Below are 24,113 nucleotides of genomic sequence, written 5' to 3'. Positions count from 1 at the left end.
CAATAAGATCACCTGATGAAATACAGTAGTTGATTAGAAGTGATACAAATAGGCTCAATTCCAATTCGCAATGAAATGAAACTGACGAGCAGAAAATCCATTTAACTAGACATGTTGTTTTGTCAAACCTGGGATAAGGCCATTAAAATGCAGTCCCGCTTAGCCATCACTCATCAGACTGTTCATTAATGAGGCATGTTTGAAATGAATGTGCTTTCCACCTCCAACAAAGTTGTATTTTCTACCGGAAGTTTTTGATTGGGAAATGCACGCTTCTGTGTGAGTTCACCCTGACTGACAGTTGCACAATCAGTGAACGTATACACAGTAAATGAAATGAAAATATTGATACAGTGTGTGTGTCTACCTGAGGCAGCAGGATCCCCAGTAGCAGTCCTGCCATAATCTTGTAGTTGTCCGTAAGCCAAATGAAGAAAGCGTCTGTGCAGCCTCTGATGTGAATCATGTCGATCAGGTTTAAGCGCTAAAGAGGCAGAAGAACAACAAAACAAAAAGGACATTAGACAGGGAGGACAAGCATGCTGGCAACGGAGTGTCTTCTTATTTTTTTATTAAAATAACCCTTAATTTCTTGCGGTTTTTTTGTTTTGTTTTGTATCATTTGTGTTCTGTGTGATGATCCAGAAATATGACGCTTTTTTTGGTGCTAATCAAAAACTCAGTTTCAAACAATTCTTTTGAATAAATAACTTGTGGACAGCACAAAAGCAGAGCATTTCAACAGAGTACATACAGGTGCAGTGCTTCCACGACACCTGAAATATAAATGCACTCCCTGCATGATTGCACACCAATTTTATGACGTTTGCCTTTGGCTGACACTTTAGAGTGATGTTCTAACTGCTAACATATGCAATCTTGCACCTGTAAATATCTGTTTTTACATCTGGTGGTAACATTTATCAACCTTACCTCCAGTTCCATTGCTTTGTAGCCACACATTGTGTTTATGACTTCATTTTGCTGCAGAGGAGAAGGAAAAAAAATAAGTTAATTTCTTGGAAAGTACAAGTATACGGCGACTATGCCTGCCACAAATATTCAACTATACATTCACAAAAAGAGCTCATCCCAATCTAATCATTTGACCAAAGGGCAAACGTCTGTGTAGAATAGGAGTCTTTTAAAAGCCTGCAGCACGAGCGATGGATTTGTTTTGGAGAAGTTTAAAAAAAGAAACTACGTGTGTGCATGGGTAAATATAATTAACTAATGATAGCACCACTATGTTCATAGGTATAATAGGCGTGTAATTATGTATTTCTTGTTGTTGTTTGTTCTCCTCTTCTGTCTGCATCCTTCCTTTCTGTCTCCCCATAACCCTTTCCTGTTCGCCGCTTTCTCCTAATAAATAAAACGTAATGAACAACCACAATGGGAGTATATCAAACTCCCATGTGATACCGTATTTTTCAGACTATAAGTCGCATCTGAGTATACATTAAGTCGCACCAGCCCAAAAATGTGTAATGAAGAGGAAAAATAAACATATAAGTCGCACCGGAGTATAAGTGGGGGGAAATTTACTTGACAAAATCCAAAACATAGAACAGATATGTCATCTTGAAAGGCAATTTAAAATAAAAATAAAATAGAGAACAATGTGCTGAATGACACGTATGTACAGCACACAATGTACAGTATGATAATGTTACATGATGCATGAACAACGAAATGCGAATGTTGCCGGTATGTTAACGTAATATAGCTATTAAGAGTTATACAGATAACTATAGCATAAAGAACATGCTAACAGGTTTACCAAACCATCAGTGTCACTCCAAAACACCGAAATAACATGTGAAATTACATAATAATGTGCTAATAATTTCACACATAAGTCGCACCCCCAGCCAAAAATTGAAAAAAAAAACTGCGACTTATAGTCCGAAAAATACGGTACATTAAAACTGTTTAGACCATAAGAACACTTAGATTCCTATTCTCTGTGTCTCGGCAGCTGAACAGGAAAGGTAGATAAAAAAAAAAAATAAAACATTTTAAAATTGCTGTGTATTAGTCAGATTTAATCTGTAGAATCAAGAGGAAAAATGTAACGACTCTAGTGCACAATTGCTCAAAACTGTATGGTCGTAATTTTTTTTTTTTTTTTGGTAACTTTCTCCAGCAACCATTGATTGACCGAAACAATGCCAGGATTCATTTGTTGTGAGGCACCCAAATACTCCATACTGTATATGGGCTTCATGAAGGGGCACAAGGGGCACTATTATGGTGACACCTTGAAAAGTGAGACATGGGGACAGGTGCCATAGAGACATGGAAACAGGTGACATCCCCAAGAGTTTGTCCACTTGCTATTTTTTGTCACAGTATATGCATCAAATTGAGAAGTAGCAACTCCCTTCTGAGCTAAGCTTTTCATGGCTTTAAACAACAGGATATTATTCGGAGAAACGAGCCAAAATAAAGTTGCATAAAATACAATTATTTTCCATTCCATACGAGCAAGGAAAGAAACACAAAAAGCGAAAATCATTACCCACGCACATTTCGGAGAAAATGTTTAGTCATGCGATAAAACTACAGCCAAAACTCTTGCTCAAATAATGGCTGCATCATTTAGAATAATTTGATAGTCCGTCGGTACGTAATTACAGTGATTACAAAGCACAATTCTGAGAACGGAGAGAAAATCTTAGAGAGCAGTATTATGCTTTGGCAGCCCACACTTGACATTTGAGAGCGGAAGAGTAAATACATTGCAAATATTACATTTGCTCATATCAATGCCACATAAGGGAGGAAATGTGTGGTCCAGCAGACGAGAGCTAAATATCAGCAAAAATTACTTGGCAGGGTGATGAAATTCCAAACATGTTATCAATTCAGCATTTTAATTCAGCAGGCATCACTGCACATAGCAGCTGCGCACACGCCCTTTGAGTCAAAGTGTGCGAGTGCCAGCTTGCAGTAACAGATGGCATACATTTTCACGTGGTGTGTGGCTTTTATTTATTAATCCACATATATTGGTAATTTGTGCCAGGTCTCAGGGCCACGAAAATTAGTTTTAATGGGAGAAAGCAATAAAAGAAAGGAGTAGGGTGTGCAAGCGAAGGCTTTAAGGGCACCATAGAAACTTTGGAAGCTTCTCTGCAGCTGAGCTTTTGAACCAGCATGTTGAAGCAGATTAGCTTGACGATTGCTAATGACAAACTGCTCCTTTCCCTGTTCAGCTGCGGTGAGTGGTGGAAAATCAAAAAGTTTAATTTGTTTCTTACTTCAGGCAAAAATTGGCTACGAGCATGCCCTGCACGGCAAAGTGATAATCATTACCATGAACTATGTGAAGGCTTTTAAAGATAGCTCCACGCTTATAGTGGTGTACACAAAAGTGAAACACAGTTCCAGGACTTAGCAGACACATAGAACATGTGTATTATGAAAGATTAAAAAAAGAAAATGATCCCTTTCCATTTCAGGCACTGCTGATGCCCTGAAATAAAACAAGGGTGTCAAATGGGGTAATTTTCTCCAGACTGACCTTGGCTTCACTTGAACCAAATGGCTTCCTTGAGTCCTTTGATTTCCACTCACGAATACAATATGACCCCCCTAACTGTATGCAATTAGAGTACTATAAAACATCACACAGATTCACAGCAATATAATGCATTGCCATTCCATGGATGTTAGGAGCGAAATGGTATAAATTGATGTCCATCGCTTCAAAGCGCTTGAACCTTCAATGAGACTAAAAATGGCCAATGGTGAGCACCACTTCAGCGCTATTCCTTTGTAACGTTATCAATCATCTCAGTGGGAGAGGTGACACATCCAACAATTATTCATCAATTACACCCCTGTCTCTTGCATATACCTTATTTTTCCGACTATAAGTCGCAGTTTTTTTTTGTTTTCCATAGTTTGCCTGGGGGTACGACTTCTACTCTGGAGTGACTAATATGTGAAATTATTAACACATTATTATATCATTTCACATGTTATTTTTATTTTTTGGAGTGACACTGATTGTTTGGTAAACTTGTTAACATGTTCTTTATGCTATAGTTATCTGAATAACTCTTAATAGCTATGTTACGTTAACATTCAGGCCACGTTCACATTTCGTTGTTGATGATGATGACATATCTGTTCTATGTGTTCGATTTTATCAAGTAAATTTCTCACTTATACTCCGCAGCGACTAAATGTTTTCTTTCCTCTTCATTGCGCATTTTTGGGCTTGTGGACTTATACTCAGGTGCAACTAAGGCTAGGTTCATACTACAGGTCTTAATGCATCGATCCGATTTTTTCATGTTTTTCCGACTTGAGTGAGGCATTAACTTGACAGTCTGAACGTGACAAGTCGCATAGAACTGGACCATTTCAAATCCGATCTGGGTCACTTCCGTATGTGGTTCAAATCCGATCTGGGCCACATTTTTCCAGAATGTCGCGGCGGTCTGTACTGTCAAGTCTCCCAAATCGGAATGCATGCAGCAATTACGTTATCAAAGAGCGAGAGAGACACTACGGTAGCGGCGCAGCTGCGCGTTATTAGCGCCTAGCTTGCATTGAGCACGGCTTTTGGGGAAGGGCCGGGAAGGGCTTGACAACAGTCATAAAAAAATTTAAATGGTTTGAGGATAAGCCTGAGAATGATCGGTTTTCTCTCTGCTCTATACAGGCAATATTTCAACATTGCCTACACGGCCGAGAGTCGGGCGAACTGCCCGTATGTTTGTGTGACATGCATGGACAGTGCGTGCATGCCATCGATCCATATAAACTTTGAATATAAGCCTAAACGGGGATTATTTAAGTCTGTTATTTGTGTCCTCTTTTTGAAAAGCAAAATATGATATCCCTGGAATGACGGATGACAGCCAGCATGTGTGGTCATTTGTTTTGATGCTTCTGCGCATGCGGGTCTTCTTGCTCAGCGTGTGTCGGACTGCGAATTAGTGCGCATGCGAAATACTTGAATGGTCTCAATGAACAAAGGCAGTCCGAACGGGCATGCCAAAAAAAAACAGATATGACAAAAAATCGGATTTGTGCATTAAGACCTGTAGTATGAACCTAGCCTTATAGTCTGAAAAACACGGCAATGTATTTTATCTTGAACAAGATTAGCATTCAGCATAGCAACTAGTAGGTTACACTTGTGTAGTTGAGGTCGTGTTTTAGAAACTTTCATCAACAAAGGGTTGTTCTGCCAAAATCAGTTGTCTGTTGAAAATTTTATCAAGCTTCGCAGACAGTTGCTGTTCTTACACATATGTTTGAACAATGTGACCCACATTCACTTAAATCAGTCATTACATCTTCCCAGTGTAACCTCACCATCATAAACAAATACCACTAAAAGCGCAAAGAATGCATTTGACCTATGTCTAGTCTATGCAAGAACTAACACTGACTCTTAGGACCTGAAACACGGTTCCTTACAAAAAACACTATATTTCTGATGCCTGGACTCAAGAAGGTGATCATAAATAATTTTGGCATAAAAAGGAAGAAGACGCAAGTAAATGGTGACAAAGACAACAGCATGACAGGATCGGAAACTAAAGGTAACATAAAATATTAATATTCTACAACAGTAGACATAGACATGTGCCAATTACCGGTTTCAAGGTATAGAGTGGCAGGAAAACGTCAAGGTTTCAAAACCACAAAATTCTTCCGTCATATTAGCGATTAGCGGTATTAGCGATTTTTTTTGGTCCCAAAAATCAGGGTCCCCCCAGGATTGATAAATCTAAATTCAGGACTTTTAAGACCTTTTTTAATGCTATTTCAACTGAAAATTAATACTTTTCTCGCACCCATTATTTAGATAATATTGAATCATATTAAAAAAATAAAGCACTGAACATCAAATTTAACCTCAATTACTAAGTGTGTTTAACAAAAGAATGCACATTTATTGAAGATTCAATTACAACACATTTAAATATAAGGTCTTCCAGAATTTTTTTTCCCAGGATAAAATGGATTTCACACTATTTTTGTAAAGCAACTTCAGAAATTACATTTGCAATACAACAGGTTTCCCTTTTAAGAGGACCTAGTCAAGGTGGAAGGTAGGTGATTGTCAAGTTGGCCACCTTAACTGTAAAATGCTTGCAATTGGCAGTGAAAGTTTAAAAAACAGCCACTAAATGGCAGTAGTTTACCATTAATTACCACAAAATAAAAAAGCTACACATGACCATTTCCCTTGGTAATTGTTTTTTTCTAATCACATTGCAAGAAGTATACAAAACACATTTATTTATGATTTATTTATTTATTTATTTATTTATTTATTTATTTATTTATTTCCCCTTCAGGCATGACAAATCCAAACAAACATACAGCATTTATATGCGTTTACAATTAATTCAACCCGAAAAGAATAGGGCTGACGGGAGAAGCCGAAGCTTATTGAAACCCGTCCCCAGCATACCATAAAGGACGCAGAAAATATCAAATATCAAATTTTTGACATTCAGATTTCGTAATGATCGTTTTTTTTTTGTTTTTTTTTTTTTTTTTAATAATAACCATCCCCTCTGATTGTTCATTTTCCCAATAGTCCATAGTCGATCTAAGTGCTCGTTATGTTGATTAGATCCAGTAGACTAGTTCATAATTTAGTACTTAGTTTATTCAGTTGATTCGATCCAGAAGATAGGGAATAGCTGAGGACCGATGGTAGGCCGTGTCCGCCACACATGTTAATCCTTTGTTAGCTATTGAAGACATTTCTTTTAATCAGATAGAGAAAATCCATACTCTTATTTAATCAAGAAAAACATTTAAATATACCAGGAGGTGTTTTACTATCACCTACATTATAATTTGCCTATCACCATGCCATGTTATTCAGATCAACGTTACCCCGCACTCGTTCCAATAATAGACAGTGTCAACCGTGTTGTGTATCTAAAAGTGATGGTGAATCTATGACTCCGGTTTATCCACGCTAAGGCTAGTGCACCTGCCAATACCCCATTGAACATGGTTAACTCTTGAGTTAAAACTGCGAAATTCACATTCATTCGAAAGGTAAACTGTGCAGAAATACATTATTGCATCCAATACATTTTAATTGGAGAAATTGGCAACTTACTTTGAAATGTTAAGCAGGTCCACTGCCTTCGCATGACCCATAAACTGTGACCCAAAGTATCTGGATGCGACTTGGTCGCCGATCCAATACCTCACATGCTGGTCCAACTGTTTGGACTTGGTTGTCTTGTTGAGGCTTTCGTCGAACATAAAAACTAAGGCATCTGAGCAGTTCCTTGCGTTAGCACACAGTACTGTGCGATTGCCTGCTGTTGTGATGTTGATGCTAATGATGCTAACGGCGCGCACGCACGAGGTGCAGTGCATCGTAAATATTCTACGAGTCATCTTCTTTATGGATTACAAAAAAAAACAAAAAACTTTGTCACGGATATAATTTAGGTTGCACTGAGATGTTCTTGAAAATTTAAACCACGGTGAAAAAATTCCAGACTTCCGACAGCTAATTTAATACTTTTAATACCTTTAATAATGGAAAACTAAATTCAATGCTTTTTTAATACTTTTAATAACCCGCGGGTACCATGAAAAATGCATGGAGAAATCCCTTGCTTGTAGCTGCAAGGCTCAAGCCTCCCCCACCGGTTAGTGAGTCAGCTGTGCTACTCGATGGCTGGAGGAGGTGAAACTCCTAAACTTTTTTTCCCTTGTCGAAGAAAACAAAGTTTCTGGTATGGGAAAACTTCGGCTACAGAAAAGTTACAGACGGCCGCGGCTTAGAGGAGGAGGGCCAACAGACATGTAAAACATGTTTGCGGAGATTGGGTGCTGAGGAGGCAATACCTCCAATATGATTTCGCATTTATACAAAATTAAAGGTTAGTAAACACTGTCATGAACGTTTCCAACCAGCTTTGAGAGTTAACTTCAGTGTGTTTAGTGTGCCTAGCAGTAAATGTGAAAGAATATTTTATTCATGCTTATAAAACACATAACTGCTGTGATAATATATTCATTTGTGAGTCTGCATCTATCCAAGTTCGTGTGCTGCACATATATTACTTCGAAAATATTACAGTGGGTTTCTGTGGAGTGTCTTATCTGGTTTGACTCCCTCTTGTCCAAGGACAGGCTGTTCCAAGGACAAGCTCTGGATGTTTTTCTGTGGAAGACCACCAGAGTTGGGCGAAAATAAACTTCACATGTTTCTGTAGATAGAATCTTCAGTTGTTTCCGTAGAAGGTATCGTCTCATAGTGAGCAACGCCCTTTCAACAAGCATATAGACCCTCGACTTGAGTATTCTCATTGTACTCCGGCGTGTTCACAGCTCCTGGCTGGAGCAAGTAATTGAACCCCTGATATACAGTACATCTTGTGTTCTATAAAGTCTTCGAAGCAGGCAATCCTAGGCTGTGTTGATTCTTTTCTCATTTGACCTATTGAGTCGATACTTGTCTTGGAGTTCAACTTGAACTTCCCTGACAGTAGTGAAACGTGGTGTTTTTTAATCTCTGGCAACTGTCTGTGTTGAGAAAGAGTGTGCGTATAATGTAAACATGATGAGTCATACACACACACTAGCTTTTTATGGAAAATAATTCCATTATTTTTGTTCTGATGTTAATAATGTTGGGGTGTGGCTGTGGGTTTAGGCTCACCTAAAGAACTGCATTTATTTTAATTTTATATTAGAATATTTTGCTCAAAGTAACACATTTTACAGCTGTAATTCTCACCCTTTCTGCTCTACTTAGAATTTTTCTTATGACTGTCCCGATATACTCGTGACTATAAACTTTTAGTAGCTTCTTAAGGAGACATGACTCACACATAATCTTGGCTCAGCACTATAATATGATGTGCACTTTGTAAATATGAATGTGTGAATAAATTGAATTGAAATTACAATACTGTGATACCGTGAAACGGCTTAAGGTTATCATACTGTCAGAATATCATACCGGCACATGCCTAAGTAGACAGAACGTTACAAGTTTGTGTCACATTGCCAATCTGTCAACATATGATGATGCCATTCACCTTAATGATGCAGCAGGTATAAGGCACCCCACAGGCCAGTGGACCCCGCGCAGAGCAGTTGTGGTACATGTTGACTGACCAGTCGGTAAAATCTTTGCCGCCACAACACTTAAACTTGAGCAAAAAGACAGGACAGCAGAGGCTTAGTATTTAAATGAAACAGGAACAAACTGATTTAGAAGACAAATGATAAACAGAATGCTTCTAATGTAGTGGCATTATGCCAGAATGGTTTTGAGCTGAAGGGAGACTTAATTAACAAGGCAAATTGAATGCAATTATGAGCCTGTCTTTGATAGTCTTTCAATGAAAACTCATGGTCCAAGTGGTTGTCATGCTTGAAGGGATGTTATAGTCATCTCCTGTAGGGTAAGAACTCACCGGAAGATATACCCTAAATTTTTCTGGTCCAGATTTATTGTACTCCTTCATGTTTTTGCAAGATCTTAAAAATATTCAGGCAAACTTCTAATATACTGGAAGGCTCTTTTTTTCTTCTATTCAGTTTTGTTTTTTCGGTCAAATTTTTTGGCATACTGTCCTCATGAGTTAATGTTTCTAATCCATTTGAATTTGTTTTTATTTACTGATTTTATTAAATTTTATTTTTCAGTATCAAATGGTCAAAAATGTACCTTGAGTGTATTTTTACAGTTTGGATGTGACTTTTTTTTTTTTTTTAATTCAGGCAAATTGATGCACGTTAAGGCTTTTCTGGTACAAACAAAACAATGTTAATAAAGTTATACTTTATTATAAGTTGCTCTACTGTACGTTTTTTTTTCTTTAATAGAAAAAAAGAATGTTAGGCAGAGGCATACTTATAATAGTATTTTTATAGACAGTACTATTTATAGTGGCGGCACAGAGTTTGGGGGGGGCGCGAAACATTTATGTCTTCCTTGGGGGGGGGCGTAACAGAAAATAATTGAGAAGCACTGAATTAGAGTGACATTGTTATAGTTTATTTTGAAAGTGGACGGCACAAAAACAGAGCATTTCAACAGAGTACATACAGGTGCAGTGCTCCCGCGACATCTGAAATGTAAATGCACTCCTTGCATGATTGCACACCGATTTTATGACGTTTGCCTTCGGCTGACAATTTAAAGTGATGTTCCACCTCCTAACATTTGCAATGTTGCACCTGTAAATACATGTTTTTACATCCAGTGTTGCATTTTGTATTCTTGATTTGGGTGGATATACTGCCCTCTAGTGGCACCAGTCACTATACCATAACTTGTCTAACATGGCTGAATGCAGCTGCTCCCTGTTAAGAGCAACATATGGTATGTTTTTGTTTGAGCTAATATGTTGGTTTATGCATTCGTTATTTAGTTTAGAAGTATATTTATCAGTTTTTTTTGGGAATATGTTTTTGAACAATTTGTTAAGAGCATTGTAAAAAAAAAAAAAATCTAGCATTTTATGGCATTTAAGCTACTTGGAATACTACTTAGATTATTACTTAGATTTTTTTTTTTTTAATTGTTGGAGGCTTAGCTCAGATTTTTAACTTGATTTTTTAAATGCATTTATTGCTCTTGTGAAATGAAAGTGCGATCCTGCATCGTTTGAAGAAACACTCAGGAATTTTATTTTGTATTGCTATTTAATGCTCTTTTGAAGTGTAATCTCAGGAAGCCAAAAAAAATTATCATTGCAAGCATAAACACTTATTCATTTTACATATTCTAAAATTTATTCAGCAACGCATTAAATGTTTGTAATCCGATTACTCGATCATTCAAACTAACTGATAGATTAATCGATTACCTAAATAATACATAGCTGCAGTCCTAGCTTGGATATCTAAGTGTTATGTCAACAAAAGTGGAAGCCACAGTTTTTATTCACGAAATCAAACGATTAATTGAAATGTTGTGGCCATTTTCTGTCATGAAATTTAAGTGCAGTTTCTAAAACAGTGGTTCTTAACTGGGGTTTGATTGAACCCCAGGGGTTTGGTGAGTAAGCCACAGGGGTTCGGTGAAGGTTAAACACAGGTGCCTATTTTGTACGCTGACTTAATCTTGGCAAAGTGGTGTTGTATACCAGGTTTTGGACTGCTTTACCCTCAGTTTACGGGATTTATTCCATTTCTTTCAACTGCTAGCCCTCTATCTAACTGGAGGATAAATCAGTTTGCTCAGTGGAAGGTTGACTCGCACTCGGGATGTGGAAGTATAACAGACCTACAGACAGCGTGGACTGCGTAAAATATATTTTTTTAAAAATTGCATCATTTTATGACATGAAATAGTATGTGACACAAGAATGTGACAATAAAATGAGAATTTGGACATGAAAACAAAAAGAATAGTGTGAAATGAAATGGGTTTCATTTAATTTAGCAACGTGAAAATCAACAGCAAAAGGCAAAATTATTTGTAGTAAATTAGAAATCTGGAAGAAATTTGAACAGGAATTCACTTAGATGTTAGCTTGCTAGATTTTGAATTCATTATAAAATGGCTTTATTATGAAATTCCAAAGGGTTCGGTGAATGCACCTGTGAGACTCGTGGGGTTCAGCTCCTTTAGCAAGGGTAAGAACTACTGTTCTAAAATGTATCCTACATTCAAGCCCTTTTCAAAACACCTTATATAATCCAACCTGAAATGAACACTGTATGCTGTGATATTTTCCTTTTTCATTCTTTTCCTTTAGTACACTTCTTCTGAGTAAAAGATCACAGAAATTACTTTTAACACATTTAGCTCATCCCGAACATGCTGTATTGAATGAGGGTTTGTTAACCCATGGTCATTAGAAATAACTCAGCCAGCAACACACATGATTAGATCGTGAAAACTGCATGCTCACAAATTGGAAAATTGACTGAGACCGTCAATAACACAGCCTGCAGTGGCACCTGGCAAGACACTCCAGTCAGACATAACTAGTGTTCTTCAGGAGAAATGGAAAAACACTGTCAGTCACAGCCAAAGCTCAAAATAGATGAGGGAAACCAGATTTTGATACCGGTAGTTTCTGAAAATAACATACTTGATACCAATGGCCTCAGTAGGTGCAGGATTTCATTCCAACAAAACAAGATGACACCTAGTTTCGAGCAGGGATCCCCACCGCCTGAACAGGCCCACCTAATTCTCACACTACAGTCCATGCTTTGTTGCCCTATTGCCTGATAAATATTTGATCAGAAGTGGGTAGGCTGAAGAGCATGTACAGAGGCATAACTTCAGTTAAATTGTATAGTTCTGAAAGCGCAGGAGAGAGAGGAAGAATGGAATAAAGTCTGATGTGCTTTGCACACTGATTACACCACACAGCAGACATGATGCAAAAGCGCCACATAGTTACTCTCAAACTCATCTCTCCTCATAACGCGGTTATCCCCCACCCCCACCCAAGTACAGGCAATAGAGGCCAAAGCAATTTTGGCACAATTACTGCCTGTAACTGTAATATAAGAGGGAAAAAAAAGAAAACAAGACACTTTTACTTTACACTGTAATCAAAGGCTCTGTTAAGGATGTCATTTGTGAAAAGACTAATGTTAGTCCGGTGGTGGGGGACCATGCTGCCACACAAAACCAGAGTGAGACAGCTATCTCATCAAGCTAACGTGAACACAAGTCAAGGTTATTGTGAAGATTCTGGAAGCATATGTTGTTACTATTCTGCATTTTAATTCTGTCAAATTTTCTTTTTTTTTTGACATGCATGATCTCCAATATGTTTCAAGCAATTCTCACCATTGCAACTTCTTAACTTACATATTCGCGGACGCGGGGTTGGATTTTTCTCAATTCTAAATCCCCTTATCCCCTAACATTTGATATTTTCCCAATCCCCCCCCAAAAAATTCCTAGTCATATACAATGGGACTTTCAACTTTGAGGGTTCACATACCGTATTGGCCCGGATCAGTGCCATATATTTAGAGAGTCACGACACTCCCATAGGGATCCATTATACGATTTTACACCCGGGTAATGGAGCCTTGGATAGTTACAAACATCGCATTTGACATGGCGGACACCATTCATTTGAATGGCAGGCTGTCAAGTATATTCGGTGGTAAGTTGATTAAAAACCGACCTCATTTGAATTTTCAACTGTCTGTATTTTACCAGAGGTGCTTTATGATGTATATGTTGAGCTTTATTTGTATGTGCATGGCGTAATTATATATATTTTTTGTTTTGGTTGACAAGGGATTCTCTCTTACTTTTAAAGCTGGCTACGCTAACTGGGAACGTATATTCGGAGGAAAGTTGATTAAAAACCGACTTCTTTTGAATTTTCAACCGTCTGTATTTTATTAGAGGTGCTTTATGATGTATATGTTGAGCTTTATTTGTATGTGCATGGCGTAATTATATATTTTGTCTTGGTTGACGAGTGATTCTTATTTTTAAAGCTGGCTATACTAACTGGGAATGTATCGCCTGTGATATATTGATTAAGTAATTATCTCTTTAAAATCTCTTTCAGAGGCCCTTTACATACACTTATCTGTGAGTATTGGAAGACAACCGGCTTTTATGTGCTTGTTAGCGTGATTTTGTAAAGTTAATGCATGGCAACCTGTTTTCTTAATATTGAAATCTTTGATATTTCCTTCCTTTCAGCTTTGATGCACATGGATTGAATTCTCAATCGCAGCCTAATGTAAGTTGTCACATTTTTTTTTTCAGCTCATGGCATGAGGGAAGGTTGCTGTGCAAACTCATAGCCTTTCTTTCCAGCTGCTCCACAACATTGGAGGATTCCATGAGGGAATCATTCATTGCCAAACGGAACAGCTGCTCGACATCCTTTAAGAGAGTGAAGACCTCATCCGATGGCCGGTATAATGCACCCCGTTTTAAACTCTTTCATCTGCAGCAGGACAGCACTCTGACTCTCTGTGTTGGTATTGATAGGTGCTTCAACCAATGCACACTGGCATTGGTTGCAGAGTGAGAAGCTGATGACCCTCTTCACTATGCATCCTGCCAGATGGTAAAGGACACATGACTCTGTCTTTGTGAATTCAGGTGGTGATACTTCTGTCAGCTGCTCAATACTCACAACATCAGAAGCACTGTAGCAACAGGTTCTGATGTCGAGGAAGTCTGCTAAGGGTTCTGAAGCGTCATCCATATTCTTCATTTGAAAATTAATTTTTGTTTTTGTTTTTTAAGAGCTCTCTCTGCTCTCCTTCTCATTATTTTCTCCCTTGTAAGTTCCTTCATTAATTCTTCCACAGTTGCCATTTTGCCTGACAGCGTGGTCCCTGGCGCATCTGGGCCTAGTGTTGTGGCGCCACCGCTGGTTCCTGATTGGTCGGCACCCGGCTCATCCACCCCTGGATCACCTGGCCTGGATACGTCATTGTCATTGTGCTCACTTTCGCCCAACCTTCCCACCTCAATTTCTCCCTGAATGTCTGTAACAATAACAAGGCATTCTTAATTTTATATGCAGTCAGTTTTTTTACATTTGCACCTATTGTCATCTCCAAAGTAAGGGTACACTACACTCCTAAAGGGGAAAAAAAAAATAACGGACATTACTGTTACATGAATCAAATCATCTGCCACAATCAGAAACTGCTATGGCATTGCCATGTGTCAACAGTCTGGTGATATCATGGAGTTGGTTCTGCTTTGCTGTTGTATCCACCAGAAATGTTTAGGTATAGGTGAAAATTAAATGCATAAATAAAGCTAAATTATGAAGTAACTAACAATGAAGTTGATTGAAATTTTGTGTGTAAATCCCAGGACAATTCCTGACCTCTTGTATTTGAAGCTGAATGTATTAATATGAAAAATGTAATTATCTTACAGTGTTGTTTATCCTTGAATTACTTGACATGGGAAATGTTGTTGACAGCTGGTCTGTATCATACCCAAGTTTAACCTGGTGCAATATGTATGGTCCGTTCGAATTTTGGTTGGAGGCACACTCCTAAAGGGAAGTTTCCTCCTCTTTGGCTTCGAACGATGAATGAAAATGGTTGGGACAGCATCTGGCCTCAATTTTAATGTGTGCCCTACTTTGGTTGGCGTAAACTGGTCCTCGTCAAAGTGTTCCTGATGTTTGGTTCGCAAGATAAGTTTCCATTCTACTTAAAATTTAATTTTTTTTTAAAAGTCATAATACCGTGACTTACATGACAGAGTTTATAGTTGTTGCTGGCCCCCTTCAATTTCAAGATTTTTACGGCTGACCATTGCCAGCCATCGTTTCTGCCGGTCTTTGTCCTTCGGGAAACCATACATTCGGTAGCCCTTTTCGGACCGATTGGTGCATCCAAAAGCTGCACAACCAACCATCACGACCTCTAAAATGTTAGGTGTGAGCACTGAATCATGACACCAATTTTACCTATTTAATAAAAAATAAATATTACTGTAATATTAAATATTTTCTTTATCAAAGGGTAATACGTTATGTAATATATTACCACAGGTAAGTGTATCAAGAAAATCTGGGCATTCTCTGGAAAAACAGTATTCTAGTTGTGGGGGGAAAAAATCCATCTTGCATTTCAATGTATAAGTTGATTTCCAATGCTATTGCTAACACAAACATGAAACTCCCTCCAAGACATGGGAACTTTCCCTTCTGTGTAACAGTTTACATAGTTTTCAGTTGTTGCCTTACCACTCCAAATGTAAAACTAGCATTTATAAACACTATAGTGCAATGACATAATCAAACAAGTACTTAAAATACGTGATTTTATCTATTTTTACCATAAATGGACCAATCACCGCTATCTGGTTCATGGAATACTATTACAGCGCTGCTTGTGTTTGTAACTATATACGCCTACATGAGGCACGTGACCACCCGCGGCGACATGAGAGAGTGTCGCAACTCTCTAAATATATGGCACTGGCCCGGGTATAATACTGTGTTTTTTGCATTGAAATAAGACCGAAAGAGAGGGGGTCGTCTTATATTCGCGGTCTAGACATTATACCCAGTCACGACGCTAGATGACGCCAGATATCATTGAAGTGATGTTCTGTCCCAGTGTTGTTAATAACGGCGTTACAATATAATGGCGTTACTAACGGCGTTATTTTTTTCAGCAATGAGTAATCTAATTACTTTTCTCATCTTGGCAACGCCGTTACCGTTACTGAGGCGGGAAAGGCGTGCGTTACTATGCGTTACTAAGTTGGTTGAATAAAAAAAGTCTGAGAGAAACGGACTCACGGGGACGAGAGCAGAGCAGCAGTGGGGAAGACGCCGTTGCAACCGCGATGCTAGGTGGCTCCAATAATACCTGACTGTAGCCATTGCCGACAAACTACGCCCACATGACATAGTAGATATCATATTATAGAACTAGATGCAATAACTGACACAGCTGCATTGCCAACATGTTTTAAGGACTACATGCGTTAGTAAACAGCCGCCATCTTAAAGCAGTAGACCTCTCAGGAAGGCCCTGATGTAGAGATCCTTCCTAGCGAACCTGAGTAACTTTTTTTTTTTTTTTTTCAAATCTAAAATGCTTCTAAATCGGCAAAATCTTAACTTAAATCTATCTTTAAATGATGAAACAGTTTTAAAACTTACACATCTTTAAAGTAGACAGAAGGGAACTAATGCAATAACGGGAGCAATTTTAACAACTTTAACGGTTGATTCACAACTTTAAATGACTTCCACACATAGCAAAGGTTACTAGCTAGTTATCGCAATACCCTTGTGTCTAGTTAAGTGGAGGGTAAAGGGGCTAGGGCCAATTGTCCCCCAAATCCTTTAAACTTCACATTGTGTGACCTGTTTTTTTTGTTTTTTTTTGTTTCTTTTTTTTTTTGAGAGAAAAAAAAAAATTATCACTAGTTACTTTGCCAAGTAACTAATTACTCTTACATTCAGGTAACTGAGTTACTAACGCAATTACTTTTTGGGAGAAGTAATTTGTAACTGTAATTAATTACTATTTTAAAGTAAAATTAACAACACTGCATATACTGTATATAGATATAACTAGATGCAAAATGACAGACACGGCACTAGATGCATTAGTAAACAGCCGCCATCTTAAAGCAGTAGACCTTTTATTACGGCTCTTTTGTAGAGAACCTTCCTAACGAACCTAAGTAACTTTTTATCTAAAATACTTCTAAATCGGCAAAATCTTGACTTGAATCTATCTTTAAATGATGAAATTGTTTTAAAACGTTCATTTGTCGAAAGTAGAGAGAAGGGAACTAATGCAATAATGGGAGCAATTTTAACAACTTTTAACAGTTGATTCAGGGTGAAGGGTAAATTAGGGTAAAGAATTGGGCTCGGGCCAATTGTACCAAAAACCTTCACAAAAAAACTTCACATAGTGTGGCCAATGTTTTGTTTTGTTTTTTAGGAAAAAAAAAAGTAATTATCACCAATTACTTTGCTAAGTAACTAATTACTCTTACATTCAGGTAATTGAGTTACTAACGCAATTACTTTTTGGGAGAAGGAATTTGTAACTATAATTAATTACTTTTTTTCAGTAAGATTAACAACACTGGTCATGACAGATCTCAGCTAATCTCCCCATTCACGATGCTAGATGGGGCCAGATATCATTGAAGCGATGTTCTGTCATGACAGATCTCAGCTTCTCTCAAGTTTAACCAGTTTGCAATTTTTTATTGCAATGTTTTTCCTTATTCAGATTTGTTTCAAGACAACAGTTACAGTTAGACTTCACTTTGATAGTTAATGCAGTTATTGCAATTTTGTTGTTTTATCACAATAGATAGGTTTATTTAGATTTCAAAAACCAAAAGCCATTCATTTACGAATGTGATTGCACTTTAGTTTACATATTTAAATGTTCAGAAATATTAAGATTTGAATGGGGCAAAATAACATGCTTTTCTCTCAAATATATTGTTATTAGAGCTGCAGCTATCGAATATTTTAGTAATCGAGTAATCGACTGAAAATCCTATCGATTAATCGAGTAATCGGATAAAACATTTTTTAGGTAAAGAGCAATTATAAATATACATGAGAAAAAAAGACATTTCATTTAATATTGAACCATTTTCAGTCAATCAATGTCTTTATTTTCGATGTACATAGTTGAAAACAGCCAACAATTTCCTCTCAGATGTGACTGGAAAAAAAAAAAGACAAATTCACTGTTTTCACTCCAAAAAACTTTAGATCTTATAAAATATATATATATATTTCTTACCTAAAAATGCCATTACGCTTAATAACACACATCACTTAAAAGTTAGGTGTGTTTCCCACGTGTTTGAATTGAATTTCCATTTGTGTCGAGCTATTTTTAAGTTATAGTTAAGTTTTAAGTTAGTCTAAACTGTAAGTCCTGATAGGATTTTGAGTTTTTGCAGTGTTCAAAATAAATGTACTGTAACATATCAGGTTATAATATGGCGGGGATATTTGCATGCGTTCCTGAATGCACCGCGTGAGGTGCGGGGTGAGGGAGGTGCGGGACAGCGAGAGACTTGCCTTCCTGTTGTTGTTGTCATTCCACAAGTTCCCAAGAAAGAAATAATTGCAACCTAACAAAGCGGGTGACTCTTTGTCAACGTTACAGTATGATACCTGCTGTATTGGAGCACATTAGGGGCCAGTGCTACTTGGTGTTTTATCCAGCAATGACTACCGAGCTAAAATTGACAGTTAGCTTGATCATATTTTCATTTTACACCCTCATCACTCTACAGCGCTATGTTTCACAGATTAAATAAAGCCTGTATGTAAGACACGTTAGCCACGCATCGACAGTGGTTGTTGATTTAATTATCGAGGGTTGATTGAATATTTGCTTGATTGATTGAATATTTGCTTGTGCTCATATATACCTAATACATACATAATACATATTGCCATATTTTTTCTTATTTGCTATAACCAGTAAATGATTATTGCTTGCTATACTAGGCTGTAGTATAATGTTTAAGTGTTACAAAGTGTTAAAGAGGGTCGGGGTGACAACTGCCTTGCCTCATGGCCGCAACATTGCGTAACTAGACCTTCTGGGACATCTTCAGCATCTTACATCTAGACTTTCATCTAGACTTTCGAGGACAACTTCCATTTGAGGACATCTTCCATGGCCGCAGCGTTGCATAACTGAAGTGTCTGGGTCATTCTGACCACTTTACCTAAGTGCCTTTGCTTACACACGTGTATTTAGTTAGTTCCACCTACATGCTCACACATAGCCAACCAAAATCACATGGGTGTCTCCAGCTTGCTATCCCCCTCCCTTTAGAGTGGCACCTTTCTGTGTTAGGACAAGCCCCTAATAAAAGAAAGAGCAAGGAGTTTAGTTTTAGATCAATTTTGGTGACTATACAGCGTAATCTAGCATTTCACTGTCTAGTCCCTCCTTGCTCTCCTTGGTCAAGAAAACTGAGTGTCTTCTCTCCTTATTTTTGGGTAATTTTACAAATGTCTACCTAAGGGTCTATTTTTGAACTTGACAGTGGTCTTAATAGAAACCTAGCCCTCCGTAGGGCTAACGTTACGTACGTGAGCGAGTGACAGTAACATTAATCTTATTTATTAGCGCTGAAAAGTGTACTGCTTTAAGATGGCGGCTGTTTACTAACACCGCTGACTCTGTCATTTCGCATCTAGTTCAACATACATGTGATATCTATGAGACGCATCAGATGCTACCTGCTACCACGCATCATGCGGGCTAGTTTTTAGCAACGACGGCGTAGTTTGTAGCAGCTGTCGGCTGCAGAAAGTTTTTTTTAAAAATAATTTCTTTATTGCTTCTTCCTCTACGCACGTGACATCAGCGTGTTGTCCCGCATTAAAAGTAGTCCGGGCAAAACCTGATGCTTAGAGCTGGCAAAATGAAACGATTCCTCGAGGTGAATAAAATTACTCGGATCAGTTTTTAAACTCGAGTTCCTCGAGAATTCGTTTCAGCTCTAATTGTTATAATCATTTGTTTCAGATGTACTGTAATTATTTTCTGTGTAAAAATTTATTTGGTTTTCAAAAAGTGTTTTTTCAAACTTGAGTCTTGAAAAAGGGGGGGTCGTCTTATATTCGGGCCAATACGGTACTTCGTTTATTTTCATCCAGTTCACATCATTTCACATTACAACAATCAGAAACACTACCCAAAATTTTACATTTTTCAACAACAACAAAAACCATTCTGCCCATTTTTTCCCCCACTTCTACATTTCTACCTATTCTTGGTTTCAATCTCAGTGTATGTATTCTGGGAATTAATGACAATTAAAGATGACATTTTTACATTCCGAAATGTACTATTCCCAGCAAAACTCAACCCCCACAAATCCTCAATCATTTCCAATTTCCAATCCATTTAATTCAATTTGAAAGTTATTTTCCACTTTCAAAAAATTCAGAATAACCCCAAATTTCTCATTTTTTCCCACTTTAAACTCAGACCCACAAAATAATTTGAGTTTCACTTCTCTTGACAATCAAACCTATCCTACAAAAATATAATACAACTTTCACTATTAACTTTCTACTCTGACACACACACACACACACAAAATCATACTTTCACTCCCATTATTTTTACTGTGACCCGCAAAAAAAAAAAAAAAAAATCTCCTTTAACCTCTATTTATTATTAACCCGGACCAAGCAAAAACATCAGCTTTCACTCCATCTGACTTTTTTTTAATCCCACCCATGAAAAAAATCCACTATAACATGTTTATTTTTAACCTGGACCCACAAAAATTCTTTCATTCCCGTTTGCTTTAATCAAATAATTTGACAACACCCCTGCCCAAATCCACTTTCACTCCTGTTGAATTTTAACCCGGACCTCCCCAGAAAACATCACACTTTCACTCATATTGACTTCAGACTCTAACCCAAAAAAAAAAAAAAAAATAATAAATCCATTTCCACCCCAGTATATTTTGTAGAATACTTACTCGATGTTGCGCACCATCCTTACTGTGCCCAAAGCACTTTGCATTAGCTCACATTTACCCAGTCTTGCACAAATTCATACACCAATGGTGCTGCTCCTATCCCACTAGAGGCAAACTCAACTCGAACCCACAAAAAAATTCCACTTTCATTCCTGTTTGTGTTACACTCAGACCCACAAATAAATTCCTATTTCAATCATGTTGACTTTATTCAGACCAAACAATAAGTGACCCAAAATTACCCCTCATTTAGCATTCCAACATTCACACACAATTTCTACAGATGTTGCATTCTCTTGGTTATACTGCGCTTTCACAACAGCTGCCGCTATATGCATGACTAGATTCCCTGAAGAATGACTCGCCCATGTGTTTGTTTGCAGATGGTATAAGACTCTTGCCTATTGTTCCATCACAGCCGGATTACTCAAAATGTCCTTTCCCGGGAGACAATCCTCAGACGTGCCCGTGCACAGAGAGTAAATTAATTTTGAAGCACACTGCCAAGCCACCCGCGTGAAAGAATGACTGATGACTGGCTGTTCACTAGCGGCTAGAAACATTAACTGAGCCAGTAATTGCACACCCTTAAGTTTTGGGTGATAAAAATCCATGTTATCCCTGGCATTGTCAAACCATTAAATCCGTACAACAATGGGGAAAAAATGAAATATATAGGTATACACTTGTAAGTTAATTCACGTCAATCAAAGTAGAAAGCTGTTGCTGCCATTTTGATAAACTGTAAAAGAAGATGTGATTGATCAGGCTTGTATACCCTAACCCTTTCAGCAAGGACGTATGTTTGCATAGGGACAGTAGGGACTAGGGCTGCAGCTATCGAATATTTTAGTAATCGAGTAATTGACTGAAAATTCTATCAATTAATCGAGTAATCAGATAAAACATTTTTTTAGGTAAAGAGCAAATATAAATATACATGAGAAAAAAAGACATTTAATCCAACATTGAACTTCTAGATCTTATTATAAAAAAAAACATTTTACCTAAAAATGTAATTACACTTGTTAACACACATCACTTGAAAGCTATGTTTTTCCCACGTTTCAATTGAATTTCCATTTGTGCCAAGCTATTTTTAAGTTCTAGTTAAGTCTTAAGTTAGTCTAAACTGTAAGTACTGATAGGATTTTGAGTTTTTGCAGTGTTCAAAATAAATGTATGATACCTGCTGTATTGGAGCACATTAGGGACCAGTGCTACTTGGTGTTTTATTCAGCAATGTCTACTGAGCTAAAACTGACAGTTAGCTTTATTATGTTTTAATTTTAGACCCTCATCACTCTACAGCGCTGTTTTGCCAGATTAAATAAAGCCTGTATGTACGTATGACACATTAGCCACGCATCGACAGTGGTCATAATCATTAGAAACCTAGCCCTCCAAAGGGCTAACGTTATGTGAGCGAGTGACAGTAACGTTATATTTATTAGCGCTGAGAAGTCTACTGCTTAAAGATGGCGGCTGTTTACTAACGCTGCCCAGACGCAGCCGAATTTGTCATTTCGCATTTAGTTCTAATGCATGCGATATTGATGAGACGCATCGGACACTACCTGCTACCACACTAGCATCACGCGGGCGTAGTTTTTAGCAACGTCGGCGTAGTTTGTAGCGGCTGTCGGCTGCAGTAAGGTTTTTTTTCTTCCTCTACGCACGTGACGTCAGCGCGTTGTCCCGCATTAAAAGTAGTCCGGGCAAAACGTGATGCTTAGAGCTGGCAAAATTAAATGATTGTTGAGGTGAATAAAATTCCTCGGATCAGTTTTTAAACTCGAGTTACTCGAGTTGCTCTAGTATTTGTTTCAGCTCTCGTAGGGACATAACACTACTTTTCAGGATGCTCAAATTGTCCCCACCAGCTTTTAAGCAACCTTATTTGCATTATATAATGAGTTCATTTATGGAGGTCATTTAGATTGGCTTCACATACTGTATGTTGTCAGGATAGAATTGAACCTACCATTATTATCACTTGCTGAATGTACCAGTCCATTTTTTTTTCTTCAAATGAATGTTTGATTGGCTGATGATTTGACCCCCCCCCCCCCACACACACACACACACACACACACAAGCACAGCCCCGACAGAATGTCACGTTGTCCCCACCACCCACTTCGAGGAAGAGGGATATATATATATATATATATATATTTTTTTTTTTTTTTTTTCAGCCAGCAACAGTAGCAGCCAATGTTGTGGAGGTGGGGAACACACCACTAATTTGCTACTGAAAGTCATACCTGCATCAGAGTTAACATAACTCGAGTAGGAAGGATATTAGGAGAAGTGTCCTCCTGTATGTGTTTTCGACTGTTAACGTTAATGAAACTGTGAGAAATGTAGTGAACTCTGCTGGAAACCATAGAACCAGAAAAAATGTGAGCAAGAAGCTGCGTGGAGAGAGGTAATTCCTTGACAAAAAAGTTTTGTTAGTTATATTTGATTTATTTATTTAGACAAGGTTGAGTGGTCCTAAGAAAAAAATAATTTTTGCATGCCTGGATAATTACTAAGAGATTTCATAGTTTGTAGTTATTGTGTATGTTAATATAATTTAAGTTCTGTTCACATTTATTCTGGAAGTCTTCAAAATGTTTCCTTAGTAGTTTTTAAAACGAACGTTTTAAGCGGCGGATGGGCGGATGGACGGATTTATCACCTGAACCAGTACACATGAAAGTAATACAGATTTATTTTGCGTCCATCATTTAGCCTATCAACAAATTAGGTTCATATTCTTGAGAAATGTACCCCTGACCCCCGTTTACACAATCTGTTTGGTCTTATTAATGTCCCGTCTCCAGCAAAAAGTGTAAATGTAGGCTATGCTGTTATATCGTCCCTACCAATGTTGAAACCAAACCTTGCCTTTCAGGGACAGCGGTCATTAAAGTGCCAGGTTGCATTTGTGCTTTTTTTGTTTTGCAAAACGTTTGCAATCGGGGTTCATGCTTTTTTTATTTGCAAAGTGTTTGGACTTTCACCTGACACCTCTCAGCCACCGTACTTTTCCACCATGCAACTCAGTGTCATAGATGAAGAAGTCAAGCTTTGACTAAGCAGCCAATTGCCATGCAAACTGTTCAATGTTAATCCATAAAAGTAATTCAATACATGAATGCATAAACGTCAGGTCT

The 24,113-nt window shown here is 37.8% G+C and overlaps 1 protein-coding gene across 2 annotated transcripts in view; it reads right to left on the bottom strand.

Annotated features, from left to right (window-relative positions):
* Positions 1-24,113, bottom strand: part of tspan15 (tetraspanin 15) — a 73,163-nt gene that overhangs the window by 8,244 nt on the left and 40,806 nt on the right. The window contains exons 5-7 of one of the 2 annotated variants that reach the window (XM_057852897.1): positions 9,054-9,167; positions 934-984; positions 368-484 (exon numbers count right to left, since the gene is read on the bottom strand). In XM_057852897.1, the coding sequence (XP_057708880.1) occupies positions 368-484; positions 934-984; positions 9,054-9,167 (282 nt within the window). The remainder of the gene's footprint in view (positions 1-367; positions 485-933; positions 985-9,053; positions 9,168-24,113) is intronic. The other variant, XM_057852906.1, reaches the window with a different exon arrangement.

Source organism: Corythoichthys intestinalis, chromosome 1 (genome assembly GCF_030265065.1).
Source record: "Corythoichthys intestinalis isolate RoL2023-P3 chromosome 1, ASM3026506v1, whole genome shotgun sequence".
NCBI classification, from domain to species: domain Eukaryota; kingdom Metazoa; phylum Chordata; class Actinopteri; order Syngnathiformes; family Syngnathidae; genus Corythoichthys; species Corythoichthys intestinalis.
This window is presented reverse-complemented; position numbering and strand designations above follow the sequence as displayed.